The sequence below is a fragment of the Danio aesculapii genome, chromosome 17, assembly GCF_903798145.1.
Source record: "Danio aesculapii chromosome 17, fDanAes4.1, whole genome shotgun sequence".
NCBI lineage: Eukaryota > Metazoa > Chordata > Actinopteri > Cypriniformes > Danionidae > Danio > Danio aesculapii.
Window position 1 is genome coordinate 19,837,426 of NC_079451.1, and position 17,470 is coordinate 19,854,895.

General features: G+C 35.8%; 2 protein-coding genes across 2 annotated transcripts; one reads left to right on the forward strand and one right to left on the reverse strand.

The window, feature by feature from the left end:
* Nucleotides 1–5,244: 5,244 nt before the first annotated feature.
* cgref1 (cell growth regulator with EF-hand domain 1) lies at nucleotides 5,245–9,960 on the forward strand. The gene is made up of 6 exons (XM_056476636.1): nucleotides 5,245–5,477; nucleotides 5,737–5,845; nucleotides 6,822–6,881; nucleotides 7,220–7,293; nucleotides 9,277–9,401; nucleotides 9,485–9,960. The coding sequence occupies exons 1-6, from the start codon at nucleotides 5,444–5,446 to the stop codon at nucleotides 9,878–9,880; spliced, it is 798 nt and encodes a 265-aa protein (XP_056332611.1). The 5' UTR covers nucleotides 5,245–5,443; the 3' UTR covers nucleotides 9,881–9,960.
* Nucleotides 9,961–10,854: 894 nt separating this feature from the next.
* On the reverse strand, nucleotides 10,855–15,528 carry LOC130244282 (cathepsin B-like). The gene is made up of 10 exons (XM_056476635.1): nucleotides 15,418–15,528; nucleotides 14,120–14,243; nucleotides 13,936–14,021; nucleotides 13,670–13,784; nucleotides 13,465–13,580; nucleotides 12,236–12,321; nucleotides 12,013–12,159; nucleotides 11,636–11,752; nucleotides 11,421–11,549; nucleotides 10,855–11,279 (listed from the first exon to the last, which is right to left on the reverse strand). Exons 2-10 carry the CDS (start codon nucleotides 14,240–14,242, stop codon nucleotides 11,206–11,208), a joined length of 993 nt encoding a protein of 330 aa, XP_056332610.1. The 5' UTR covers nucleotide 14,243; nucleotides 15,418–15,528; the 3' UTR covers nucleotides 10,855–11,205.
* Nucleotides 15,529–17,470: the final 1,942 nt, after the last annotated feature.

Consider the following 17,470-nt stretch of genomic DNA (forward strand, 5'->3'; position numbering starts at 1 on the left):
ATGAAGCAGTTTCTGTAGTTTGCTGGTTTACATGGGTTATAGCATTCCCTACCCCCCAAATGCAATTTTTAAAAGGATTTTTGAAAATCAATTAGGGCTGCGCAATATATCGTTTCAGCATCGATATTGCAATGTGATCATTCGCAATAGGCACATCACGAGTATACGCAATATTGAGTCTGGATTATAATCATATAATAAATATAATACAATAATAAAGGTGTTTTTTGAGGCCTGTGACTGTATAAGAAATTTAAAAACATCCAGGCCTAAGAAATTGTACAGATTTGAATTGTTTATAAAACAAAGACTATGCAGTAATGTTTTACATTTGATTATTCAACTACTGTTTACCTGAATACGGTTCGACTCCTCAGAAAACAATTAAACGCTGTTTATTTAATTAGTATCTTTTCTTTATTGAATTTTCTATGTTTGTAGGTTGTTTCACTCCCAGAATCATCCCAATCAATCTAATGTTTTTTTCCCGAATAGTTATTCAGCACACAAACTGCATTCATATGGCAATATATATTGCAGAATAAAAAATATTGCAATGTTAGATATTTCCAATATCAAGCAGCCCTAAAATCAATCAAATCTCATTGAAGTCTCCCCAAAACTGAACATCCAGTGACCAAATCTCTCATAAGAAAGAAACAAAGGATAAGGAACATGTTGTGTGGACAGAACATTAGGCCAAAGTTCCCTTTAGTGATAAAAGCAAGATTAATTTATTTATTATGTCTTGTGAAAAGGGAGTATTATATTCAGCATAAACCCATCTCTCCAGGATTTTCCAGTTCAATGGTTCTTGAGATAATTTTTATTTTTTTTATTTTTTTTCAAAACAAAAGAATTAAAGCAAATAATGCCATCAGTTTTGAGAAAAGCCATGACAAAATCAGTTTAGGTCGCAAGAAATAAAAAATGTCCCTGCAAAATCTTAAAGTGACCAACACAATCTCATGGCAATTCGTAACTTTTATTTAGTAGCTAATTTGTACGATCTTATTCATACAATTTAATACGATTTGCTTATCCCCCAATGACGGTTGGGTTCCTTTTAAAAATCACACATTTTCGTATGCCTGAACTCATACAAATTTGAATGGATGAGCCCCTAAACTGACAAAATGTAAAATAAGTGAGAACGATACAGAAAAAATCAACCGTTAATATGACTTTTAGCTTCAAACTGCACATCTAACCTCATAGAAACTGCTCAAAATAGCCACGAATGCACAATTATCTAATTACATACAGTTTATTACACTGGATAAGTTCTGTTTGACCTCAAAGAATCAAGGTTTATTGGTGTTATATAAAAAATGTTTAAATTGATTTTTTTACTCGTAATAGAGTAAAGCAGACTCATGTTTCCCCTGTCAGCTGAATAGAGTTCATAACACAGAGTGATCAATCACATGGTTTTTACTGCTGAAAAGAACCTGGCGGCAGCACCGAGTCCTCATGAATAAAGATGATTTCCCATCACACACTTCTATAGGGTTCTGCAACAGCCCCGCAAGTGTCATTGAGGTGAGTGAGAATGATAATCAGCGCTTTCTCCAGGTACAGATATCTTTATTTGACCCTATTGACATGAGCTAATTGATCGTTGTCATTGTGCTGATTTTTAAAATTCAATTACATTTGATAATTTTTCTTTAGATATATTGAAACATTCAAATGCATTTAACTCTATAATGCAACTTTGCTGAATTAAGCGTCTCAAAAATCAAGTATTTTATAATTAATCTCTAGATTTTCATTTAATTTTTTTACGTCTTTTGTTACTGTTCGTATAATGAACTGTGACCACTGATAAAATAGAAAGAGTTCATATGCAAACACAGATATCTCCAATGGTATTGTTAAGATTTTTTGCAGATAAACTCTTCAACGCACAATAAAAAAAGTGATTTCTGAAAATCAATAAAAAGTAAGTTTCAGGAGAAAAAAATAAATATATTGATGAATACACTAAATCTGCCATGTTGCCTTTGACCGTTGACCTGGTGCCACTTTGACCTTTTAACAACTGTGAAAAACAGTTTACTTTGGTGTGTTTAAACAAACAGAATTTAACCATAAGGAAAAGCTTGGTACCTATAGAGTGGATTAACGGGATTAGCATCAAACTGTTCGTTATGTTTGTGAAAACACAATAGCATTTTGGCTGAACTTTCTATCTGGCAGTAAAGCAGAACAGATGGTACTGAATGAAATACATGGAACAGGCACAGCTGTTAGGAAATCGAACACCGTCCACACAACACACACTTGTGTGATTTACATAGAGATAGGAGCAAAGCTGATCAAGTCATTATCATGCATGTAACTAACCATCTTTAACCAAAACAACCATATCAGTTACACTGATTGATAATTCTGTGCATTATTGCAACATTCTAGTGAAATAAAAGACTTGATATACAAAATGATGCCAATATCTTTGTGTAAATGACATCTTTACCTGAGTGTGTGTTTCAGAAAGACTATCAGTGACCTCTGCAGAGATCAATGATGGAACACAATTAAAAGAAATATTCAATCAACATTGGATTTACTTTAGTATGACTGACTGCAGGAAGGCAGGTATTGATTTAATCTCATAAACTCAGCATTCGTGCACTTTAAGTTGATCAACATTGAGCAAATCGATTATATCACCAACTCTGAGTAGACTTTTATGACTGGTGTGTGTGTGTGTCTGTAAATGAAGACATATAAATGAAGTCTATAAAGGTTGTTGCTATAGTTTAAACACATTATAGCTTTCCCGATCCATCTGATCAGAGGAAATCCATAATCTAAATCAGGGGTGCCACTGGCCCATCTGCGCTCTATTGGGATGAAGAAAAAAATGAATGGGGGGGGGGGGGGGGTGGTGGGGGCTTGGTTAGATTGGATTATAGTTGGGCCCCATAGGCTAATAGTAACTTCTAGGGCCCCAAAAGTGAGTGGGCCCTTAGAATCGTCCTAACTTCAGTCAATTTTTGTTAAAAGACAAATGGGTGAATAGACAGAAAGCAAATGGACAGATAAGAAACGAAGGCCTCAGTAGAATGGATTCATTTTGAAAGGATGTGTTCACACTTTCGGACAATATAACTCATTCATTCATTTTCCTTCGGCTTATTCCCTGATTTATCAAGGGTCGCCACAACGGAATGAACCGCCAGAACTGGAATGAACTATTGCATGTTTTTACACAGCAAATACCCTTCCAGCCCCAACCCAGCACTGGGAAACACCCATACACTCTCACATTCACTACCTTTTTAGTTCATCCAATTCGCCTATAGCACATGTATTTAGCCTGTGGGGGAAACCGGAAGACCCTCACAAACAGTGGGAGAACATGCAAACTCCACATAGAAAGGCCAACTGGCCCAGCCGGGACTCGAACCAGTGACCTTCTTGCTGTGAGGCAACACTGGGCCACTGTGCCACCCTTAGAAAACATAACTACATTTCTAAAATCCAAAGATGAAAAAGTTATATAAGCAGTCATCCATTTACCATCAATTCATATGTACTGTGGTTTAAAACCATAAAGATCTGTCGAACAGAAAAATCTGGGAAAAATCTGTGCTATGTTGTAGCATTTCAAACGAAAGTACTGCCATCATGTGGCACAAAAGAGTAGCTAGAGCATAGACCTCATATATTGAGGTTTTTATTTCACTGTCATTTTATTGGTATTTTTTATCATATTAATTATATAGATTTTTATTATCATTAATGTCAAGGTAACAATAACATCATCATACAAATTTGTTACGTAGATTGTACTTGAGTTTACAGAAAGGTAAAGCATCAAATAAGCACATACAAGAGAAAAAAAATAAGCTAAAAAACAAACAACAAATAATATAACATTATGCGTTAAGCAAATTAAAAAGAGAAAATGAGTTAACAGTTCTTATAGCTTTAAGATTTTTCGAGGAAACAATAGTTCTAATGTACTGCTGAAGTTCCTTTTCAAAAACAATAAAACAAGGTATAAGTTGAGAGAATTTACAGCAGTGTATATGGAATTTTGCAAGAATTAAAAGGAGGTTAATTATTAAATATTCCTTACTTTTATCATCAGGGGTATTGAAAAAACCCATCAGGATATCCTTAAAAGATAACAAAAATCCCGGTAGTATTTTGCGATGAATAACCAAAGAAAGTCAATCCAGAAGCATTGTGTATGAGGGCAATCCCAAAAAATATGATCAGCAGCTTCACTTACAGAAAAAGCAGCATGTATCTATTTCTGACTTACATTTTTTCAAAAATGTCTTGGCTGGGTAAAATCTGCGTAACAGTTTAAAGTAACTTTCTCTAATTTTGTTAGTTATTATATATTTTACAGACAAAGACCAACTTTTTTCCATTGAATCTGGTCATATATTTCCATTTTAAAAAATTCACATATGGGATTTTTACAATTTCCTTCTGAAAGAGACACCTGATTTTGTAATTAATTAAGGAAGGTTGAGACAATGAAAACATATTTTTCCCACTGAAGTTTCCAAGGGGTGCAATGGCACAGACGAAACATTGGATACTCCACCATAGCCTCTAAAAAGCATTATAACACCTTTAGGAATTGCATCCATTACTATGTAAAATTCTTTAGAGTTACCGGGAAACCAAACTTGCATAAAAACTCTTTATAATTTAAGAGAAGACCTTCTGAATTAAATAACGGAGATACACTCAGAATATTTTTCTCAAACCAACTATTTAAAAATAAAGATTTGATTTTATACAAAAGGTCCTGATTGTTCCAGATAAAATACTGATGATGAGAAAAATTGTGTTTGTAAATCAGTGACCATGCAAGTGAATGCAGTGGTGGGTAGTTTCACTGAGATCATGCTTGCCATCTTGTGGCGAAATTGTGCAAAACTTGCCCAGTTTTAGTAAAGGAGTGTCCTGTGACAGTCAGGACTAAAATGCTTTTGCACTGCCAAGTTAGTGGAGGAGATGTACTGAATTACTCGTAAAGTCGCCGATTATAAATGTATAGCGTATTTATAAGGAATTAATAGGCCTATGTCACCAACAAAACTGTTTTAAAAATAATTTCATATGTATTAAAAGATATTTCCAGATGATGTCACTGTGATACTCTTTATTAAAGCTAAAAACTAACCTATACGTACCCCCTCGGGTTATTTACTACCAGTATTCCCTGAGGAACAGAACAGATAGCGTACAGTAAGAGGCGGTGCGTGCGGAGCAACGGCGTGCTGTAAACGCAGTGTCAGCGACTCTACGTGGCGATGATGGAAGTCAGTGGAAGGCGGAATATGGAGAGCTCGAGGAGGAGCTGATTTATTTTATCCGGGCCACGACACGTCCACGGAATCCACGTGTAGCCGGTCAGAGCTGCAGATTGAAGGGCTGCGCTGCTCTCATCCGCCGCGGTTGGGTATTCATCATGGATGGACCGCTGACCGCCGTCAATAGAGGAGGTACAGGAGCATTTCGCATAGCTTTGCTGATACATCCTTACTTGTAGCTATTAAATCATTACATTAACACGCCGCAATGTAAATAAAAAGAACAGTTGCAAGCTTCATTGTCGCAATGTAAGGTGTACGGTCAGCTGACTCTTCATATCTGAAAGAATCATTTGCTGTATCTTTCTTGAGTGATCGATTCCTGCTGTATGTGCGTCTCACTGATTCACGAGTCGTTTTTTGACCGTCTGAACTGCCTGTGCTGATACAGGTGTCTTAATGCGATCCAGCGGAGCAGTTAACATGGTCTCGACACGGCTGGTGTTTGTTATCATCCTCCCAGCACTGAGTCTGTGTGCTCCACAAGTCCAGAGCCTCAGGTACAGTAGGCCGCATTCACACTGTGCTGCCGACGTTATACCGTTACTGTACTTACAGTGTGACTGTGTGTTATAAGTCTTTTACTGAACAATCAACATATTAAGAAATATATCTGATATATCCTACTACGTTTTTGAAAAGATGTGCTAATTAACTAGGTCAATTAATAGACCTACTTGGTTCAAGAAGCCCATAAACCAAACCTATTATTTTGCAATATTTATTTATTGCAATATTGTTTTTAATTATGTTGATAAATTCGTAACACTTTACAATAAAGTTGTATTAGTTATTGTTAGTTAATGCATACTAACATGAACAATCAATGAACAATACATTTATTGCAATATTGGTTCATGTTAGTTAATGAAAATACAGTCGTACATTGTTAGTTCACGGTGCATTAACTAATGTTAACAAACGTGAATTTGGATTTTATTAGTTATTTAGTAAATGTTGAAGTATTATTAATAAATGCTGTACAAGTGTTTTTCATTATTAATGTTAGTACACATGTTAACTCTAATGAAACCTTACTGTAAAGTATGACTGATAAATTATTATTTATATCATTAATAGTACTTTATATTGGGAAAATGTTGGACATTCTTTTCTAGTTTTATTCTTAACAAATTTTGAAAATGTAGTTGAATAATTTTGATGAATAATTCAGCTGCCACACAACATATGACAGTAGACTATTGAATGTACTACACACTACATGATCATTCATAGAACGGGTACATATTTAACTTGTGCATATATTATCATTGTGAATTGTAGTTCTGTTAATTTACCAAAGTAATTTACGAACATATCTATTAAAATTTTGATTAGGATAGATCAAGTTTCAATATCTCGACATTAAAGTTGTGTCAAGCATGGCACTGTGTCTATATACTGTATGTGTGTGTCTGAGAGGGAAAAGAACTTTGCCCAGTTTTCTTCTGATAGTTGTTTTGTTCTGTTTTATAGTGATGGCATCCTTGCACCAGACCTTGCTAATCCTTTTGGGTCTACTGAAGACAACCGCAGGTAATGTTTTGGACATTTTCTTGAGAATTGCTTTACTGTCTTTAAACCACCTGGTTAAATAAAGAATTGCCCCAAGTTTCAAAGTCCAATGTCCTATCAGAGATAATGCTGAGATTTCCACAGCTGACACTGATATGCTCAACAAGCAATAGTAAAACCTTTTTGTTGAAACAGTTTTTGCTAAAACCTTTGGATTTTAGACGAAAGGTTATGCAGTTGTGCATGTTGAACGTAAATTTATATTATTAAATTCTAAAAGTATATTAAAGAAGGAATTTACAGTAGGAATTGAAGTAAACTACTGTAAAAGTGGATGTATCTTTGATTCTGTGTGACAGGCTTCTGCAAAGCTACATCAAGAGCAACCTGAAGGATGGACAGACCAGTCCAGAGCTCAACACAAGGGAACAAGGTTAATAATGTATTGTAAACTCGCTTTCTCAATTAACTGCCTTTATTTTCTGTCAGGATTTGTGTTTACATTTTGCATCTATATTAACTCAATTCGATTATGTGAATTAATACATAGTTCCAAATATATAAATATTGATATGAATTTACATCATCGCCACTAACTGAATCTGTGTTTGTTTTTTGTGTGTATATACAGTGTCAAGTCTGAAATTACTTATAGCCCAGAGGTATGAATAATTTCGGGCTTGACTGTATATAAATGAGCAATATCACGCGAGTAGTAATGCGATTTAGCTGTATATCGGCACTGGTGGGAGGCATGTGTTGGCACCAGGCTGCAGGCTGAGTGCCTTGGTGTCCCACCAGTGACGATATACAGCCATATCGCACTGCTACAAGTGTGATATTGTGTTTATACAACAGTTCGATGAAACACAGAGAGTATCAAAACCCTTTTGTAAGAGGAACTACTTTCTTCCGCCATTCATTCACATCTGCAGCTGACGTCAGAACAGCAGAAACCGTTGCAAAACATCACTTTAGAGCTAGTATTTGCATGATTCTCTAGCGTGATATCTAAAGGGATGATGAAGCGGGATTTGCTCACATTTAACATTATAAGGCTAAACGACATGAAATGCTATCTCAGTCTACAGAGATTTCCCAGTATTTCTCTGTTGCAATCGGGAGATCACATTATTACTATGGTGTAAATACAGCACTACAACATACAAAGTCATTTACTTGTTAAAATTTTTTTTGATCAGCTGTAGTTTGAAATTACGCAATTTTTCTCTTAGGGCTTATTATGCATTCTCTGTCGCCATCTTGTGGATGAACATCGTCAACAGTCTTTGCTCAAAGACAGTTTAATGGCCTCTGACGCTTTCTCTCAGAAATTATAAATATAAAAAAAAAAAATAGGCACTCTCTTTATAAATAAACTGCACAGTTGCAATCTAAACACCTACATTCTCGACTAAAAAAGCCTCAAAAATACATTATGTTGCCCAACAGCAGTTATATTTGACAAACTGGAGAGTGTCCTCTGCTTGTCGCTGTATGTGGGCGGAGTAATATACAGGGGTGAAGAGGCTAGACCACTGCTGTTAGAAGCAGAATATTGCACGGCGGAACTGTTGTATAAATATATATTCACACACAAACACACACAGATTTTGTTTGTGGTGATGCTGTAAATTCATATCAAAAATACCATAAAAGGAATACAAATCCTTCACAAATTCAAGAGAAGGTGGCAATCTGTTAAGAGTGTTGCAGTAAAAAGGCAAATTTGATGGAATCTGCACATTGCCTTGTTTATTGTAGCACTGAATAATATCACACATTTGAATCAGTCACACATTTCTGTTGTGCTTATGAATTCAGAAGCCAGTTAGAATAGATTGAAAATGGAAGAGAGAGATAGCTGTGGACTTGAAAAGTCTGTTTCTCTGAATTTACTTAATTACTGCACTGTTATGCTACCTGTATGTATTTGAGAAAAACTTTAGGATATGTTTTATTGTATAAAGGTCTGACAGCATTTCTTCCAAAATTTCAAATTAAAAATAATGTTATTTAGAGCTTTTTTCTTCAGAAAATGACAATTGGTCAGAATAACGTTTTAATTAATGTTATTCTTCCAGATATGAAAATAAACATGATTGAAAACATGACACCTTTGTGTTATTTGGTGAAATAAAAAAAATAAATGCTCTAAATTACATTTTATTCAAATATTGGCAGACATGTTATCAGTGGGTTTTACTAACACACATGAATATAAATGATAAATTCAGAGAAATTTCGAGGGGTCTGGATGCAGACCTGGTGCAGTGCAATCTGAGCTGCATCCAATGCATTTTAATGGGCTCACCTAACCCCACCCCTAACCCTACCCACAGTGACGTCACTCGCTCCATTTGAGTGCATCTCAGTTAAACGGCATATTGTGTTTTGTTCTCTTGTGGTTCTGTAGAGGTGTTCTTCCTTTTCTCCCTGTATGACTATGACAGAAGTGGGCAGATGGATGGTCTGGAACTGATGCAGCTTCTGACAGATTTCCTGACTTACCATGAAATGATGCCAAAGTCAACAGATTCTGTGAGTACTGCTTATTTTCTCTCCATTTATTTATTTATTTTAAAGTAAAATGCTTTTCAATTCATATGACGTTTAAATTTTAGGTTGTGACCTTGGTGGATTATCTTCTACAAACTCAGGATCTGAACCAGGACGGACTACTGGCTCCATCAGAGCTGTTATCACCATCCACAATGGAGCATCAAGAAAACAGCATTCCCCCTGATGATTCACCAGCTGATGAGGCTTTAAAGCAAGACGAAACCGGTAAGAAACCAGACGATGGAGATTCCGAAAATCATCAGAAAGATGCAGATGTTAACCAAGAGTCTGAACATAAGAATAAGACACAAAACACAGACGAAGAACAACACAAGCAAACACCAGAGAAAGCTGAAGAACAGCAGGACCAACAGCAGCCTCCAGAAGAGCAGAAGCTGCAGGATGATCACCATGAACTGGAGAACATGCCAGTCCATCTGGACCAACCTGAGATGTAATTTAAAATATGCATAAAGTGCCACTTCAGAGACTAAGAATCGTTTTAGCTGAACCTCAAAAAATTATATTTATATATATATAAATAAATAGAGAGGAAAATCAGGCATACATTTAAAACCACTCACCTGCTGCACATATGACTGATTTATAATTTATTCATGGATTTTGAAAGTTGTTTTGAAAGTCCTAAAGCATGAGTTAATATAAGGTATTCAAATTAATTGCAAATTTACTGAACTCTACAGACATTTCTCAATTGCAGATGATTTGTGCACTTCAGAAAGTAATCATTTGAATTAGTAACTGTTCAAGCTATGCAAATCTAGAACAGAGCTTAGTTTTACTGCAAGATCAATGCAAAAACAGTCTCAGCCAAGATCTAGTTACCACCCAACTACTTTTTTGGGAATTTAAGCAATTGCCTTTGAAATAAACCGCTTCATTAGAGATGGAGTTTAAGCTCCAGGACCACTGCAGTCTTATTGGTATGATTCTACGCAAGGACTTTGATGGATTGATGTAAATTGCTTTGTCAAAAGGTGAACTTAAATAGTCAGAGGCTTTCACTAAATTGTTTTCAAAAAGACAAATACTCAGTAAAAATCTCAAAACCATAATGCCTTAGAAGCGTGAATTAACATGAACATACTCTGGCCATTTGCTTTAATCTTTGCATTTATATAGATTAAGGTATAATAATTCATCCACCATTTTAGTTGCTTTTTGCTCATGTTGTAAAATAGCTACATGTATTGCACATGGCATTGAAGAATGTCAGCAAGTGAAAGGCTTCATTGCAAGGAGGAGTCAGGAGAGAAGCTTCCTTAAGCCATGGTTTTCTAAATATTGAATAGAAATCTGAAAAGGCTAGAAAAATAAGCAGAGCAAAGCAATTCTTTAAGCAAAATTTCTAGAGAACTTTAATTTCTTATTTCTCTTCAGGTTAAAGGTTTCAAACAAGACAGACACATACTTTTATTTAATATTTATTACATTCTAAAGCATGTATTAAAACAAGTAAAAATCCCATTCAACAAAAATCAAACACTGAAACTTGTGCCATTGAGGCATCAATCGGTGCTAAAATCTTAGTTTAAAATGCCAATGGGCAGGTCCAATTAACTTTGTTCTGCATGAAAGGCCGTTACTAAAAATCTTGCCTGACCAAGGGTCCCCCCTCCCCCAATCCAAAAAGACTGTATATAAAAACTGAACAATCCTTAAAATGTACCATGGACCTAGAAGATGGCAGTCAGCTCAAGACATTTGATATACGAGTGTACATACAGGTTGATCAGGGGCTTCTTTTAGAACTTTTTTCCTTTTACAATGGGATTCCAGCCACGATTTCAGATTCAATTCCACAGTGGTCCTCACCTCGGAGGATCTTGAAATATCCTATAAAAGGGAAAATTAAAAACTTAGTCTGGAAATATGTTGGCACAGGTGCATTAAAGTCCATGGAACTAAACTAATGTTGCTTTTCATAAAGTAAAAATAATAAAAAATAAAGCTTAGTTTTCAAACAATGTTACTCACCATTATCACCCCAGTCAGTGTTCCAGGAGTTAGCGGCTAGCCAGTAAGGGACACCATTTTCCTCTCCCCAGCCCAAAATCTTAATGGCATGACCACCTACAGGAGACCCACTTGTGTGCTGGTAAACACCTGCAAAAAAATAAAAAAAATAAAATGAATAAACACCCATCCCATGTTGTATCAGAATTAAAGCATGTACTTGGATTGAAACAAACCAGATTTATAAAGGAGGAAATCCTCATAGACTGTAAAGGCTCCCTCCACTGGGCCGTTCTTAAAGAGCTCAGTCATGATGCCATTCTGATTAGATGGCACACTGTAGGACGTCTTTCCTGCAATTACAAGAACAAACAAAAACAGCTTGATCCATGAGCTCATATCAGCACCATTCAAACGGTTCCCAATTCAAAGTTCAGGATCAGGGAGAGGGGAAAAAATAAAATTAACAAAAAGCCATGTCTTTGTATGATCCATCTGAAAGTTGAAGTAATTTGGTAAACATCGGGAAGATGGCAGGAGGGGTAGAAACCTCCAAACCCTTAAAATGGCTGTTATAAGTGCACTAAACTGTTAAGTTCCTGCTAACTCTTACCAAAGTGTTTGTCCTGCTTGTAAGAGGGGCTGTAGCCTGGTTCACATTTCATGTCGCAGTTTGGCGTGTCTCCTCCCTCTCCTGAACACGGAGGGCGACTGCCATTCACATGGTGCTCACAGGGTTCAATGGTGTATGGACGACAGCCTAAAAACAAGCCTCATTTAGGTCTTGAACTTAAACCGTGGATTAACAAAAAAAATAAAATAAAAACGAAACAAACCAATGTGGGAGTTATAGAGTCCACCAGTGACCAGACCCTCTGTGGTCCAGAAATCCCAAGCAGCAGACGGGTATCCACCATTACATCTAAGAACATAAGTAAAATAAACGGTCTTGGCAATAAAGACAAATAGTACAAATTGAACTGTCGGTCTTTGTACATAGATGTACGGAGTAAAGCAGTAATTAAGAAATCTACACTTTGGTCATTTAAAAATCAATACTTGACATCCAATTTAATGATCCATGCCAAGCTAAGTTAAAAGCTCTCCCAATCAGCTGATCTCCAGGTCTGGTTGATTCACATGGTTAAGTTTGTCAAAGTTGTAACCCTAACCCAAAGTGCTTAAGGCTTATACTATTGACTACTACATATACACTTCCTCCCACTATAACCATCTGCAAATAAAGTACATGCAGGGTTTGAAATGGCTTTAAGGTGGTTCGTAAAAAGTTACTTACACACATTGCACAATAAGATGAAGTAAATGCACTGATCACATCTGAATATGCATACCATCCATCATAAATACTCAATTAGCATATCCCAAACAGTAGTTCTAAATTGGAAAATAAATAAATAAAATGGCCAACGGTTTCAACAAGAGGCACAGCCATCCATACTTTGACCGCTAATATTGCTCACAATACATTGTGTTAGATGTGAACTTAATTAGCTACAACTACAGGGTTTACGCAGGTTCACATCAAAATTTAAAAGACAAAAGATTTAATGATCATTATAATTGAAATTTTTGACTTGGAGGGCTAAATATAAAATGATTTCTTCTAGTGGCCCAGTTACTTCTGTAAATAGTTTTTGTATTAAAATGGAAGATCATGTAAAGAGATGCGTTGCTTCAGTTTTCCTTCCCTGACTAACAGCTGTTGTGAATTGAATCTTTGCAGTTTTTGATTCGGTTTAAAACTAATACCTACAACACTATTTCAGTGAATTAAAGACTAAGGCCTAAAATTATTTTTTAAGTTTAATACTTCAAGTCCCCATGGACTACCGGAACTAAAAGCCATAAAAAAAAATAAATAAATAAATAAAAAAATAAAAAAATAAAAAAAGTGTTAACTTGTATAAGATGTTTGGACATTAACTTCTGAATGCATAATTATCGAAAGACCTTCTGCATGTGTGAAAGACAGATTAACCCACTGCTAAGTTAGGCAATTAAGAAATGTCGAGATGATTGTCAGGGCTGAATCCATGTAACCTACCCCATTCCACAACTGTCACAGCAGGTAAGCAGGTCCTGAGAGGAGATCTCCACGCTCACTTTAGCATTACTGTGGATACATACTCTATCAGAGATGGCTTCAGCAGCTCCAAACGCCTGCGAGGAGGGGAAGAAAAAAAAAAAAAAAAGGTACATAAGACAAAGTTTATATAAATTTCTTTAGTGTCCACTGAAGTGAAACTCACCCAACATGAACCGCAAGAACCCTGGTCTCGGATCTCTTTGAGAGTGGGACAATTGGGCCACTGGTCTCTAGCATCAAAGTTTTTGGGGAGCTTGAGGCCCTCTGTATACTGTACCCTAGTTGAAGACAAGAGCAATATTTGTCAGAGACAGAACTGAAACCAACAAGAAAAAATGCAGATGATGCACCACATGATTTATCATATGCATAGTGACTGCAAAAAACAAGTTGCACTTCCTCACTCATTTCTCATGAACTTGAACTCACATGACGGGGAGTTTAGGACCCTTCAGAAAAGTCCCACACAACTTCTTTACATAGCTGTAATCCACATCATGGAAGTTATGTCCAGCCTACAGGGGAGAAATGCAAACACAAATGCAGAAGTTAGTTCCAACTTCCAGCACTTGCCAAAAACAAATTAGAGTATTACAATACAACAGAATCTTACAGTCCAAGTAGTGTTGGCTTTGTTGATGAAGTTGACCATCTCATGGGACAGGGGAGCGAGGCGAGGTCGGGCCCAGCTAACTGAAAGGGCTGAGATCACACACAGGAACGCCAGCCGCCACATTCTGAAAAGAGAAAATCCAATTAGCAAATAAATGAAAATAATCGTAAAAATAGGTGTATTATGGGTGGTTCTTTGAAAGCAGTGAATAAAAGCGGAAATTCTCCTCTTTGGCTTCATAACATTTGAACTCCGATTTGCTAACATCAGGAGGGGAGGGAAACAAACAAACAAAAAAAAAAAAAAAAAGCTGGTTAAGCATCTATGTTCTCAGCCAGCAACAGTCAAGTGGCGTCAAGGACACTTAAGGTGAAGTAGACCGATGACTGCCTACAGTAGGGTCATCTTGATGCTTCAGTCATGCAGAAGTGAAACCTAGACATCACAAGACAGCCAAAAACTCCTAATGGTTTTGCAACAGAAAAACCACCATTTGCTTCCACAGAAGCCCACCATTCTGCAAAAGAGTTGTCTTATTACCAAGTTTACTGCCATCACAACAAAGGCCACGCAACAGAATATGCAATGAGGCTCTTGGTGAATAACAGTCACCAAGTTTAATACAAAATGATGGTTTGCACTTCCTCTAAAAAAGGTCTGTAGTGACATCATTTATAAGGTGCGTGAGTCAGCGTAATTTACAGGAACAACCGCTAAAAGAAGCCCCGCAGCAATCTGAATAACTAACGTATTTAAACCCGCTTACACAAATTAAAAATGTTAACTTAAAGGCGATAATGTAAACGATTATGCAATACGTACACGATCTATTGCTTGCTGCATTGAATGGCTTCCATTACGCAAAGTCGCATATAACGTTAGTCTGCGGTTTGTGTTAGAAACCCAATAGTAAATCTGGAAGAAAACTAGCAGTGTAATATCAACTTGAAGCATTCAAGAGTTGTCTTAGAGAAGCTCTTGTTTCAAGTTCACTTTCGTTTTTAACGCCTGGCCTTGTTTACTTCGTCAAACCGACACTCAAGCTCAATTTTAAACCAAGAGACCCTAATAAAGCATATAACGTTAGACGGGCCAGTAAAAGCCTTTGTACAAATAAAGATGCCGCACTGTTGTTGCTGTTTATCATTTCTTTGTTTATTTATTTATTTTTTTTTAATATGATTTCTTAAACAAGGACAAACTGTTTTATCACTACGACCTTATAGATAATTACTTTCGTAAACGTAATCACGATCCTCGTGATTAAAAAGAAAACTTATGGAATACAAGAAACTTACCTGTCTTGTGTCTGGCAGTCGTGCAGTTTTAAATGTGGTCTCACTCCCCAAAACTTGTACTGGGCGGAAATAAACAACCTCCGAAAAACCACGCTGATGGCTTTTATAAAGCAAAGGCTGATCACGTGATAAGTCATGTGCGTTTGGGTCTGATGACTCTCACGTGATCAAATCTTTTCATCGTCTGAGTAATCACTGTACTGTTTGTTAATTAGATTTCTTTGTAACTCTACTGAATAAATGTGATCAAAACGTCATATAATGTGACTTTTTAAAGGTTTATTGCATGGTTTCAACAATTTTGCCACAATTATTGCTTTATATGAAAAAAAATGACATTATGGCTATACATTTCACATAAATAGAATTATGATGTTCGACAGGTAGTATTATTTTATACTATTTGTTATTGACCACAATGATCTTCTGATTTTAAATTTATTTTTACAGATGCTAAACTTTTATTTTTGCATTTATAAAGAATATTATCCCCAGTGCAGTAGTTTCATATGCCAAGCCTTTTAGATATTTAATCATTCTCAGCATATGAATCATTAATATTAGTAATTAATTACATTTCAACAAAACATATTCTTGAAATCTACAATATCATCACTCACAGAAATCAAACTCTTAATATCAAACTGGTAAATATACTAGTTTTTGATATCTGCAATGCTAAATATCCCAATAAGCTGCAATTAAAATATAATTGCATAAGTAATATTTTTTTACTAGTTAATATTGCAGTTTAAAATGCAATAAGAAATGCAATTCGCAATAGTAAAATATTGATTTGATTTTAATAATTATACATCATCTATTATATTAACAATTTAAAATTACAATAATGAGATTTTTGTCAATGGTTTTATTTTCATTAAAGAGAATGTAAATAATTTTTTTCTTATCATTAAAGAGAATGTTAATTTCAGAAAAAGACATTTAAATTTAAAGGTATATGAAATGCATATATATATTCTGCATATATAAGAGAGATGGGGGACTGAAAAAGCAACAAATTATGCAAATTTACAAAGAAACTGATCACAGGCAAAGAAACTGATAAAGGATTGTAAAAAAATGTGCTTACAAATATAAATATTACAGCCTTCTTGAGAATAAAGTTAAAAGTATTTTTTAGGACATTGATGAACTTGGTTTTGGAAATTAGATTTAGAGCTAATCTTAGAATTAGAGACAGCGGTTTAATCAAAACACTTGCATTTATAGACATGCTACATTTGGGCAGTAAGATTAATATAATTTTAATTACATTTAATTATTATAATTAATATAATTATTTCTTTAGGTCGGGGTGACACGGTGACTCAGTGGTTAGTACTGTCGCCTCACAGCAAGAAGGTCACTGGTTCGAGTCCCAGCTGTGTGGAGTTTCCCCTCAGGTTTCCTCTATGTGCTCTGGTTTCTCCCACTGTCCAAAGACATGCGATTTAGGTGAATTGGATAAACTAAATTGGCCGTAGTGTATGTGAGAGTGTATGGGTGTTTCCCAGTGCTGAGTTGCCGCTGGAAGGGCATCTGCTGTGTAAAACATAAGCAGGGGCGGATTTTAACAATAAACAAGATAACCAGCCGCTGGGCTACAGGAAATCTGAAGGCCCCAAAATAAATACCTAGAAGTATAAATTATACCTATAAATGATGTATATCATTTATGATGATATATACATAAGTTGGCGGTTCATTCTGCTGTGATGGCCCCGGATGAATAAAGGGACTATGCCAAAGGAAAATGAATGAATGAGCGAAGTTCTTTATGTCATGTAATAACGTAAAAGCTACAAGCAGTGCATGGTCTCAGCACAAGAAATCTGACTAAAAAAATTAATACGGGCATATCTCAAAAACAAGGAACAAACAAACAAACAAACAAACAAACAAACAAACAAACAAACTACTGTTTACTGACCATAAAATGTACAAGTATAGGAGTCAGAAGTCTATTTACAAGGACACATTTGCTGGCCTTCATCAAACTGTTCAAATATTTCATATTTTGCTGATGCTGTGACGTCACATATTGAGCGGC